This window comes from Hemiscyllium ocellatum, chromosome 31 (genome assembly GCF_020745735.1).
Source record: "Hemiscyllium ocellatum isolate sHemOce1 chromosome 31, sHemOce1.pat.X.cur, whole genome shotgun sequence".
NCBI lineage: Eukaryota > Metazoa > Chordata > Chondrichthyes > Orectolobiformes > Hemiscylliidae > Hemiscyllium > Hemiscyllium ocellatum.
Window position 1 is genome coordinate 54,875,568 of NC_083431.1, and position 13,276 is coordinate 54,888,843.

The following is a 13,276-nucleotide window of genomic DNA, read 5'->3' on the forward strand; positions in this document are numbered from 1 at the left end:
CTATACTTCCTAAACTCTTATCATGAAGAGGTATTCTACACAACTGTGTCTCCTGACAAAGTGGATAGCCTAACGATTTTTGACATTATATTCCACAGAATCCCTACAATGTGGAAACAGGCCATAAGGCCCAATGGGTCCGCACTGTCCCGCCTGGACCCATACCCCACCCTATTCCTCTAACCTTACATTTTCCTATGGCTAACCCAACTAGCCTGCACATCCCTGAACACTATGGGCAATTTACCTTGGCTAATACATCTAGCGTGCACATCTTTGTGGGAGGAAACTGGAGTCTCCCAGTGGAAACCCACATAGACACACGGAGAACATGTGAACTCCACAACTCCACACAGATTGTTGCCTGACAGTGGAATCGAACCTGTGTCCCTGGCACTATGAAGTAACAGTGCTAAGCACTGAGCCACCATGCCACCCGAATTCCTATTCACTAAGTCTGACTAAATCTTTCTGAAGCAGCATTACACCTTCTTCACAACACAGATTCCTACTTAGTGCTCTTTCATTAATGAATTTGAAGTATAATATTTAGTTCTTACATCCAAATCAGTCAGATATATTGTGAACAGCTTGAGCTTCAAGTACTTGATCTGAACAGTAAGCCACTAGTCATACCCTGACAATGCAAGAACAACCCATTTCTTCCTAAACTCTGTATTGTGTTTGTTAGCCAATTCATGCCAATACATTACCTTCTATCCCATATGCTTTAATTTTTCAAACCAGCATTCTGAGAGGGACTTCAAAGGTCTTCTGAAAAATCTATATCCACCACCTTCCCTTTATCAATTTTGTTGGTAACATCTTCAAAAAACTCCAACACATTTGTCAAACATTTTCTCATTTGCAAATATTACATTCAATCAGATCATTATTATCTATGTGTCTATTTACCACGTCTTTTATAACAAATGATAGCATTTTCCACTCAACCGATACAAGGCTAACAAGTCTGTAGTACCCTCTTTCCTTTTCTCTCTCTCTCCTTTCTGAAATACTGGTGTGTTACTTAATACTTGCTAATCTGCAAGAATCATTCCAGAACCAAATTAATTTTGGAAGATTCATCAATAATCTCTACTGCAACCTCCTGCAACACTGATATAGATATATCGCCTTTCAGCCACATTAAATTTCTCCAGTACAAATCTCTAACTAATGCTAATTTCCTTCAAATCTAAAATCACACAACACCAGGTTATAGTCCAACAGGCTTAACTGGAAGCACACTAGCTTTCGGAGCGACGCTCCTTCATCAGGTGATATTACCACCTGATGAAGGAGCAGCGCTCCGAAAGCTAGTGTGCTTCCAATTAAACCTGTTGGACTATAACCTGGTGTTGTGTGATTTTTAACCTTGTACACCCCAGTCCAACACCGGCATCTCCAAATCATTCCTTCAAATCTGCATTCTTCCTAGCTGCTTGGATCTCCGTTTCTGTGAGATTTCATATATCTTGCTAGTTTGTTTCCTCTTAAGGATTGAGAGTGTTTAAGTGCCTCTTTTTTGTCTTCTGTTTTTTCCACAAATTTGGGATTTTTGTGCCTTACACTATGAAGATAGATTCAAAATATTTGTTCAAATTTCTGTTTCCCACTATTAATTCCCAGACTCACCCTTATGCATCAATAGTAACTTTAACGTTATCCTTTTTATATACTTGTAGAAACTTTTTTAAGGACCGGGTCTTTTTATTGTGTGTTTAGAAGTGGACTAAGATAATATACAGCTATTCTAAATGAGTGTGAGAGAGAGTGGCTGCCATTTGGAAAGCAAATAACTTGACACCCATGCTAGGTACCATATAAGCAACTGTTTAAACAAGCAATAATTGAAGGTTGAGGCATAGATGGTTTAGAAATGAAAGGTTGTCTAAATGGAGCTTTTTGTTGACTCATCCGTGGACTTATAACCACTTAATAATAACAGAGACCTCGAACAGATTACAAAGAAAGAGACTGGCAGAGCCCGCATGAAGAATGAAGGACGAAACAGTGTGAGAGATGAGACAGCAAGCACAATTGAGTGACAGCACCTATGTAATGGCAAGAGCAGCAACATGAAAGGCAGAGTTGGAATGCAATAGCATGGGTGATGGAGGGGAAAAACGCGGGTGCAAACATCAGGGGAGAAAGCACAGGCAAGAGTGGCAGTGAGTGAGTGAGTGCGATATATATATATTTAGAGGGAGAGCAATAGAAAACAATAGGAAGCGTGAGCGCAATAGATAGGACGCAACCATTCGCATGATAGAGAGCACAAGCATGATAGAGAAGGCAATAGATGTACAGCATGAACGAGCGAGCGAGAGATAGAATGACACAGAAATCACAAATCAGGAGAGCCAGTGCAATTGGGAGAATGCAAGCACAACAGAAAGAACAAGACTCTGAGTGAGGGAGGGAGAGATAAGTGTTCTCTCATTCGTCGCTCAGCAGTGGTATCTATTCCCTGCAGTTAAAATGTACCGTAAACCTGAATACAGTTGATGTAAGCTGCGACTTTTAACTAATAGGTCAGAAACTTTCTCATTGAACCTGCCACATTGTAATTCTTATCAATCAGTGGAAGCATCTAGAAAAAGATGATTGAAGCAACAAACTGGCCAGCACAAGATCAAAATGATTATCTCAATAACTGAACCTGCTGTCTATAACCTACTCTACTGGTTCTGTTTATCTGCCTGCGTGTGCAATGGATAGGTTAAGGAGACTGGAGTTGTAATTGGTGACATATGCCAAAAGTTCATACTTAATTAGCTAGAGACTAATTACTTATAATAAACAGTGATGCTTTTTCAGTACAGAAAACCCATCCCATGCTTTCTGGCAACTGAGTCTGAAAATCAGGTAAATTGAGGTACTTTGCATACTTCATAAGATCTTGAATTTTTGATCATAACTGCAGGAAGAAGGGGGTTCAATTTCTACCATACTTCCTCAGTGAATCATAATACCTTGAATGTCTTTTCAAAATTTTTATTTGTTTACTCTAATAATGTTAACTTTTTTTTATGTGAGTCATTCTTGACTGATTTCTAAACATTTCCTTACCTTCTGACCTACCAGTAACCTTCTCAATATTTACATCTATTCACTTTATCTAATAATGTTCTTAAATTGCTTACTTAGTCACTGGGGGTGTATCCCTCTGCTCGCCTTTTGTTCAATAGATTCTCTCATTGAGGGTTAGAAACTCTCAACTATCTTACATTTTAACTTACCTTCCCAGTTTTCTCAACCAACTCCATGCTCATACCCTTGTACTTTGCTCATACTATAGAAATTTCATGGTATATTGGGAGGTGTTTCCATTCATGGGAGAATCTCAAACTAGGGAACATAATTACAAAGTAATGAGATATTCATTTAAAACTGGAGGTGAAAGAATTTCTCCTGAGTAGAGAATGCCTGGAATTCTCTCTTCCACTGAAAATATTTCAAGAGGAGGTAGACAGATATTTGAAAGACAGGACTTGAAGACTTGGGAAACTGGCATGAAAGAGAAGTTAAAGCCCAAGCAGATCAGCTACAATCTTATAGAACGACAGAGTAGACTTAAAAGGTGGTATGGCCTACTTCTGCTTTCATTTCTATGTCCTTGCTAAAGGTTCTGGATACAAGGCAGGGAAGTGCCTTTGAGGATTATTAGATGAACCACAGCCACATTGAATGGTGGAGCTGTCTCCATGGGCCAAATGTCCTACTTCTGCTCCTACAAATTATGGTGCCTGAGGAGTGAACCAAAATATCACAGAGGGAATGGTCTCTTCAGAAAAGAGAGGGGAGGGGAAGGTGTATTTAAGAGGAGTGTTGTGAATGGCAAGAATTTTGCCCTTGTCATTTATACCCTACTGAAGATCCAGCTCTTGTTTCTTTACTTGACCCAATATCATCACCTTATGCCTTGCATTAGTGTCGCTCACTGTTTAATCTCATTACCTTCCATCTTATTGCATATCTTTCCCTTTAGTTCTTTCCCTCCTTTACCCCTGCCTCTGTAGTTACTTAAATCTGGAACATGAACTTTCATCAGTTCTGATGGAAGGGCTCGCTCATGAGAAACATCAATTCTTTCTCCCTATAGGTTGTGCCTGAGTTTGAGTATTTCTCGCATTTTCAATTCATATATCAAATTTCAAGAATTAATTGAATAATTAGTGGGAAAAATCAAAGTCAGATAATTTTTCAGGCTTTTTGTAGGTTAGATTAGATTCCCTACAGTATGGAACCACGTCTGTTGGCCCAATCGTCCAAAGAGTAACCCACCCGGACCCATTTCCCTCTGACTAATGCACTTAACACTGTGGGCAATTTACCATGGCCAATTTCCCTGACTTGCACACCTTTGTGAGAGGAAACCACAGCACCCAGAGGAAACCCATGCAGACATGGGGAGAATGTGTAAACTCTACATGGACAGCTGCCAGAGGCTTGGGTCGAACCTGGGTCCCTTGTGCTGTGAGGCAGCAGTGCTAACCACTGAGCCACCATGTCGCCCCAAATGTAGAAACTCTACTTGCCTGGGGTAGGTCAATCAAGGGTAGGAATGTGATTGAACCATTTCTCTCTTACCTGGAGATGGTTTTGACATAAAGTCAAATGTCAAGATGTTGGGTATCCGAAGGGCCAGCAGCTGAAGCATCACACTCGCCAGATTACATCTGCAGACAGTTACACAACAGGAAGTACAAGGTGGGTTACACAACTGGCTGAAGTTAGCATTAAATCATCCTATTTTACAACCCGTCAGAACAAATGTCAGCACTCACCTACAAATAGTAATAGTAATCACAGAGGTTTTAAGAGAAATTTAAGAAAAAGCAGGATCACCTCTGTATCTCTGGTACGGTCATGTTGTGGAATTTCTCAAACTCTTCCTCAGTATAGAGTCGGTAACAGATTCCCGCCTGCTGCCGTCCAGCCCGCCCAGCTCGCTGCCATGCTTGGGCTTTTGAAACTTTCTGCACAGCAAGGACCTCTAACCCACTCTCTGTAACACAGCAACATTTGTCATGCTTTTCTCATTCCACTTTATTTGATTCAGTCACGTAGTTAGGAATGTTTCAAAACAAGTACTCAACTTGCACAAACACAAAAGCAGAGAATGATATCCTTAACTTCAAGAGTTAAATTGCAAAAGGTAATGCTTAAATTACAAAGGAATGATGATTTGGAGGGGTTGGTGTTGGACAGGGTTGGACAAAGGTAAAAATCACACAACACCAGGTTATAGTCCAACAAGTTTAATTGGAAACACTAGCTTTCGAAGCACTACTTCTTCATCAGGTGGTTGATGAAGCTTCGAAAACCAGTGCTTCCAAATAAACCTGTTGCATTATATTGATGTTGTGTGATTTTCAACTTATTACAAAGGAGAACTTACACAAACATATGGTGCATTGTCTGGGACTGAGGGGTGATTTGACCAAAATGTTTTTAAGATATCAATGGAAACAGACATTGGTGGAGAAGGAGAAACTAGTCCTACTGGTTATCCCAGATAAAAGGACAATTATTTTTAATAATTAGAGTGGTATCTTTCAGAAGTGAAATTAGTAAGAGAGGTTGCAGGCATTTGAAACTCACCCACAAATGAAAAATGATGATAGATTTATGCAATCCAAATCTTTTTACACTTTTGTTAACAAAGAGTAATGGGGCAACGTGGGATTAGGTCACAGATCGATTACAATCACCTGAATGGGCAAATGGCCTTCTATTACATGAGGCTTCTTGCTGTTCCAATGCTTCTCAATGGAAACATTTCAAAGTACTCGAAGAGCAGCCTTGATAAACAAAATTTACCATCAAGCCACAGAGAGATAGAAAATCGGGTGAGTGACCAATAGCTTGGTCACAGAAATAGAATGTAAAGGAGTTCTTAAACCTTTCTGCCCTCTGCTAGCAAGGGAATTTTAAGATTTGAAGTTTATGCAGCTAAAGGCTTGGTAGCCAGTGGTGTATCTGTGGAACTGAGGAGACTATCAAATCACACAAAAAGAGTGCACAGTAACTAATAAAGCAAGGAAGATTTTAACAAATGCAATAAAGCATAAAAGCAGACTATCAATCATTGTACAGGTAAGGAAGGAGGAAACATTTTGCAAAAATGAATGTGGATCCATATAGGCAGAATCAGAAGAATTTATAGTGAGGAATACAGAAATGGCAGAGAAGGTAAATGATTAGTTGCTTTCACTGATATGATTCAAGAAATCTCCCAGAACAGGAGACTCAACTAGTTAAGAAGAATGAGGAGCTGAAGAAAATTAATATTAGTAATTAGATTGTACTGAAAAAATTAATAGTGCCGAAAGTTGTTAAGTCCCCATTGTGTTGAAGGACATGGCAGTAGAGATGGTCAATGCATTGATGACTATCTTCCAAAACTTATAGATTCTTGGAATGATTCTTATGAATTGAAAGGTAACAAATGTTGCCTCATGATTTAAGTTTGAAGTGACAGTGAAAGCAGGGAACTACAGAGCTGGTTCCCTGGGGAAAGGTTTGGAAAAATCCTAGAATTTATAAAAGGTGTAAGAAATAGATATTTGGATGATAATGATTTGATTGGGCACAATAAGCATAGATTTTTGACTTACTCGAACTGTTCTTAAGATGCCATATTACTAACAAAATTGATAAAGGAAAGATGATGGACAGCATATAATTAGATTTTCAGAAGGCTTCTAATATTGTCCCCCAGGTGGAGGCTGGTGAAGAAAATGAAAGTACATATAATAGAAGGTAATGTACTGGATGGATTAATGATTGGCTAACAGATGGAAAGCAGAGTTGGTATAAATAGCTCATTCGTACATTGGCAGACAAACTCGCATCGCATGGATGAGTAATTAAACCCCAGCTGTTCACAATGCGTATCGATGATGATGAATTTATACATTTCCAAATTTGTAGAAGATACAAAGCAAGTGACAATGAGTGTTGTGAAAAAGATATAAAGTGCCTTCAGAAGGATTTGGACAGGCTTAGTAAATGGGCAAGAACTAGGTTGATAGAGTTAAAAATCACATAACACCAGGTTATAGTCCAACAGGTTTATTTGAATGTACACACTTTCAAATAAGCCTGTTGGACTATAACTTGGAGGTGTGTGATTTTTAACTTTGTCCATCCCAGTCCAACACCGGCATCTCCATATCAAGGTGGATAAAATATAACGCAGAAAAATGTTAGGCTATTTGGTTTGGTTAGGGAAATAAATGTGCAGATTTTTTCTTAAATGGTGAGAGGTTGGAAAATGTACATGTACAAAGAGACCTAAGTGTTCTTGCCAATAAGTCAATGAAAGGCTAACATGTAGCTGCAATAGCCTATTATGGTGGCTAATGGAAATTAGCCTTTAATGCAAGAGAATGAGAGTCTAGACATAGTGAAGTCTTGCTGCAACTGTACAGGAGTTTGGTTCGAAAGCATTTGGTGTACTGTGTATAGTTTTGGTTAACTTATAAAGGAAATGAGAACTAGGAATATGAAAATTCAGCCCCTTGAGCCTGCACCACCATGTAAATACAAGCATAGCTGATCTCAACTTGGCCTCAACTCCACTTGCCTGCCAGCTCCTTGTAGCCTTTCAACCTGTTACTAAATAAAAATCTCCTCATAAATTATTCTGCGTCTCAGCATCCACTGAATTTAGAGGTAGTGACCTCAAGAGATCCATGAGCCTTACAGAAATAATTGCTCATCAACAATTTTAAATCTGCCATCCCTTATTCTAAAATTATAACTTTTTGTTTTAGTTTACCCCATAAGGACAAACATCTGCTCTGCTTTTGCATCTTGTATATGTCAATTAGATCTTCTCTCATTCTTTCAAACTCTCGCAAATACCGGCCTAAGCTGTTCAATCTCCCCTCATATTATTGCAACAGATAGTGTGCAACAACGATTCAGCAGACTTATCCTGGGATGGCAGGAGATGTAGAGAGGTTGACAAACTGCATTTGCACTTTCTGGAGTGTCAAAGAATGATAGGTGATCTCAGTGAAATTCAGAAAATATGTAAAGGGACAGACTGGTAAATGCAGGCAAGATGTTTCCTCTGGTTGTGGAGACGAGTAGCGGGCACAACATAAAAACAGGGTGCCAGCTACGTCCAAGATGTGGAGAACTTGTTTTCGTTTTTTTTAAGTAGGATATATCTACCGCAAAGGACTGTGGAAGCTCAGTCTTTTGATATGTTTAAGGTAAAAATTGATAGATTTCTGATTCTCAGTGACGTACAGATGCATACCTAACTGCTTATATCTGCAGAAAGAACTATGTTATTAATCAGTCAGAACAACATTACCTGTGTTGACATGTGTTGCTGTGAAACACAGTAACCTGGAATCATTCTGTTATTCTGCCCATAGTACCTGATGGGAGTTATAGTGCTAGTGGGTGCAGTGGCTGTTGGCACCCAACATTCAGAAGTTTGAATTTGAGACAGCATAGCTTTGAATGACAGTCATCATGTGAGCAATGAGGTAAGTGGAGATAAGCACCTACAGGGACTGGGACTGATATCCTCATTGGGAGATGTGTCAGTGCAGTTGGGCTAGGCTTAAAACTAGCTCCTGAGGTGGATGGGAACCTGAAAAGTACCCCAAATTGAAAAGGAGTTAAGCTGGTAAAGCTTTGCAGAAAAGCTGCAATGGAAAATAGAACACAAGAGAAATAAAAAGCCAAATATGCTTTGAAAGCCAAGTGGCATCAAAAAGACTAAAGTCTCCCAACCTGAATGCATGCAACATTTTCAACAAGCTTGATAAAACAGAAACAGCCATTACAGAAACATGGCTGCAGTGGCTAGGACAGGGAACTCAATATTCAAGGATATTTAACATTTAGGAAGGAAAGACAAAGTAGGTTAAACAAGAAAAGGAAAAGTGCAATTGCATTATTAATACAAGATGTGATTAAGGAGGCTGTTGAATCAGAAGAATCTGTGGAATCAAGGCAGAACAAAGTGACAGCAAGAGACATTGTCAGCCCTTGTGAATGGAAAATAAAGATAAAGAATAAATAAAGAAAATCTCATTTGGTAAACCTGAAAGTTTATTGTGAGGGTGTTACTAACAAAACTGATAAAAGGAGACTCGATGGATCGAGTATATTTGGACCCTCAGAGGGCATTTACTAAGGTCCGAGAAAGGAGATTGTTTCACAAAACTAAAGCACATGGCTTTGGTCGCAGATTAATCTAATTCTGAAGAAGAGTCACCAGTTTCTGCAGCAGTTGGTTTTCATTTCAGATTTTCAGCATCCACAGTTCTTAGCTTTTTGTCTGTTAGCCAGGAGTAAAGTGCAACATTCTCACATTAGTACTAGTGGGGTACTGAAAGAATGAGAACCTGAGCCCAGCTGTTCACAAGCTATACCAATAATTTGAATATGAAGACTAAATGTAATATTTACAAATTTGGAGATTACAAAGCTAAGCAAAAACGTGTGCTGTGAGGAAGATGTAAAACATTTTGAGGTGGTTTTGTCATTGGGCAAAAACATGGCAGAGGGAATATCATGTAGAAAATTATGAAGTTATTCATTTTGGTAGGAGGAGCAAGTGAGCAGGGTATTTCTTAAATATAAGAGGTTGGAAAGTATCAATGTGTGAAAGGGTCCTGAGAATCCTTGTCAATATGCAAGTCTCGTAAGCTATTTATTGTCTTTACTAAAAGAGGATTTGAGTCTAGGAGTAGTGAAGTCCTGCTGCAACTACATAGAAACTTGGTAAGACCGCATCTTGAATTGTGTCCACTTTTGGTATTCTTACCTCAGATCTATAGCGAAAGGCTGAATAGGCTGTGGCTGTTTTCTCTGGAGTGTCAGAGGCTGAGAGGTGACTTTATAGAGGTTCACAAAATCACAAGGGGCATGGATAGGATAAATAGACAAGATCTTTTCCCTGGGATGGGACAGTCAAGAATTAGAGGGCATAGGTTTAGGGTGAGAGTGGAAAGATTTAAAAGGGACCTAAGGGGCAACGTTTTCACACAGAGGGTGGTGCATGTATGGAATGAGCTGCCAGAGGAAGTTGTGGAGGCTGGTACAATTGCAACATTTAAAAGGCATGTGGATGTAAATAAATAGGAAGATTTAGAGGGATATGGGCCAAGTGCTGGCAAATGGGTCTAGATTAGATTAAAATATCTGGTCGACACGGATGAGTTGGACCAAAGAGTCTGTTTTCATGCTTTATATCTCTAAGACTTGAAGGATATTATTACAATAGATGGAGAAAAACAAATGTTTATCACACTTGTTTCTCAGATGGCAGAACAGAGCTATGCAAAGGGCATACAGGGCCTGTATCCCTCAGAGTTTTTCAGAAATGAAGGCTGACCTCACTGAAACCTACAAAATACTGAAGGGATATACAACGTACATGCAACTAAGACAGTTGTATGTTTGGGCAGTCCAGAATCAGGGAGAACAATGTAAAAATAATGGGGATGCTACTGAGCAAAGAAAATGGAGAGTTTCTTTTAGACTGAGGATTGTGAAGCTTTGGAATTCTCTATTCCCCAGAGGTAGGAATACTTAGTCTTTGAATATATTTGAAGTATAAGTTGATAATGATCATCAGTGGCAGAAAGGGTTATGTGCACAGTGTGGGATACAGGCATTGATATGTTTCAGCAGCCATGACTACTCTAAATGGTGCAGCAGACTCGATGAGCTTAATGGCCCAATCCAGTTCCTATACTTCCAACTAAAACAGGTTATGAGTGGCTCCTGTCAGACCTCTCCAACAGCAAGCACTGGAGAGAACATCTTGTGATTGTTATAGAGTCATAAAGCTGTACAGCACAGAAACAGACCTTGGTCCAACCAGATATCCTAACATATGTCCTCTAGTTCTGGACTCCCCTATCCCAGGGAGAAGACCTTGTCCACCTACCCTATCCATGCTCCTCATGATTTTATAAACCTCTGTAAAGGTCACCTCTCAGTCTCCATCACTCCAGGGAAAATAGCCCCAGTCTATTCAGCTTCCCCCTATTGCTCAAACTCTCCAACCCTGGCAACATCCTTGTCAATCTTTTCTGAACCCTTTCGCGTTTCAAATTTTCCTTCCTATAGCAGGGACACCAGAACTGCCTAACCAATGTGCTGTACAGCCACAACATGACCTACCAACTCCTATTTTCAAAGCACTGACCAATAAAGGCAAGCATACAAAACACCTTCTTCACTATCCTATCTATTTGTGATTCTACTTTCAAGGAACTATGTACCTGCACTCCTAGGTTTCTTTGTTCAGCAACGCTCCCCAGGATCTTACTATTAAGTGTATAAGTCCTGCTAAGATTTGCCTTTCCAAAATACAGCAGCTCACATTTATCTAAATTAAACTCCATCTGCCACCCCTCAGCCCATTGGCCCATCTGATCAAGATCCCATTGTAATCTGAGGTAACCTTCTTTGCTATCTACTATACCTCCAATTTTGGTATCATTTGTAAATTTACTAACCATACTTCCTATGTTCACATCCAAATCATTTATATAAATGACAAAAAGCAGTGGACCCAGCACCGATCCTTGTGGCACACCACAGTCTGAAAAGCAACTGTCCACCACCATCTTCATCTTCTACCTTCAAGCAAGTTCTGCATCCAAATGGCTAGTTCTCTCTGTATTCCACGTGAATCTAACCTTGCTAACCAGTCTACCATGAGGAACCTTTTCAAATACCTCACTGAAGTCCATATAGATCATGTCCACCACTCTACCCTCATCAATCATCTTCACTATTTCTTTGAAAAACTCAATCAAGTTTGTGAGACATGATTTCCCAGGCACAAAGCCACGTTGACTATCACTAATCCGTCCTTGCCTTTCCAAATACATGTAAACCATGTCCCTCAAGATTCCCTCCGACAACTTGCCCACAACTGTTGGAGCAGCTTTTCACCACACCTATCCAATCCATTTAAAGCAGATAACCTTTCTGAGTGGCTGACCACAAGTGAATTTTGCCATGTGATTTGATGATTTTGGGACCAGATTTGCTCAGCACCCATGTGTATTTTGAGCATTAGGGAAAAGCAAGGTGAAAGTGAAAGGATGTGTGTAGTGGTGGTTGGTAGGGGTGGTGGTGAAGAGTGAACAGACCAGAAGGAACAAGGAACGTCAGAGATGAATATCACCTACCAGGGGTGTAGCGCTTGGCTTTCACCATGCCTGTATCCACAACGTATTTGATGCCTGGAATGGTGATCGATGTTTCTGCGATGTTTGTGGAAAGAATCACTTTACGGCAGCCCTATAACAGATCAAAAATCATCAACACATGCCATTGTGGAATCTTTCATTTCCAGCCAATACACCATTTCCAATTACTGTTCATAAACCTGTGCTCCATGTCATTCCCAAAAGGGCAAATGGACTTTGAGAGTGTTGTGTGGAATTATTTTATTGTACAGACAGAAACCTTTTTAATATTAGAAACCATAGAAAATCAGAGTAGGAGTAGGCCATTCAGCCCTTTGAACCTGCTCAGCCATTCATTATGATCATGGTTGATCATTCAACACAACTGCCTGTTCCCGCCTTTCCCCACATCTTTTGATTGCTTTAGCCCCAAGTGCTTTATTCAAATCCTTCTTGAAATCGCACCATGTTTTAGCCTTGACTGCCTTCTGTGGTAGCGAATTCCATAGGCTCACAACTCTAGCTGAAGAATTTTTTCCTCATCCGTCCCAAATGATTTACCCGATATCTTTAGAATGGAACCCAGGTTCAGGATTCCCCCTCTGCTAGAAACATCCTACATACAACTAGCCTGTCTTAGACCTGTTAGAATTTTATAGGTTTCTATGAAATCCCTCTCAATCTTTTAAATTCCAGTGAATATAAACCTAACTGATTCAATTTCACCTCTTCGGTCAGTCCTGCCATACCAGGAATCAATCTGATAAACCTTCAATGCAGTCCCTCCATCGAAAGAGCATTCTTCCTCAGAAGGGAGACCAAAACTACACAATATTCCAAATGTGGTCTCACCATGGCCTTGTACAATTGCAGCAAAACATCCCTGCCTTCTCTCTTGCTGTGATGTCCAAATACCACCCGCCTTCCTCACTTTCTGTTGCACCTGCATACTTAGCTTCAGTGACTGGTGTATGAGAACATCTGTCTTGTTGAGCACTCCCCTCTCTCAATTTATAGCCACTGGGGCAGCACGGTGGCGCAGTGGTTAGCATTGCTGCCTCACAGCACCAGGGTCCCAGGTTCGATTC

The 13,276-nt window shown here is 40.0% G+C and overlaps 1 protein-coding gene across 1 annotated transcript in view; it reads right to left on the minus strand.

Moving 5' to 3' along the window:
- dhx33 (DEAH (Asp-Glu-Ala-His) box polypeptide 33) overlaps positions 1-13,276 on the minus strand; it is a 90,304-nt gene that overhangs the window by 24,462 nt on the left and 52,566 nt on the right. The window contains exons 6-8 of the mRNA XM_060848154.1: positions 12,189-12,300; positions 4,855-5,014; positions 4,597-4,685 (exon numbers count right to left, since the gene is read on the minus strand). Coding sequence (XP_060704137.1) covers positions 4,597-4,685; positions 4,855-5,014; positions 12,189-12,300 — 361 coding nt within the window. The remainder of the gene's footprint in view (positions 1-4,596; positions 4,686-4,854; positions 5,015-12,188; positions 12,301-13,276) is intronic.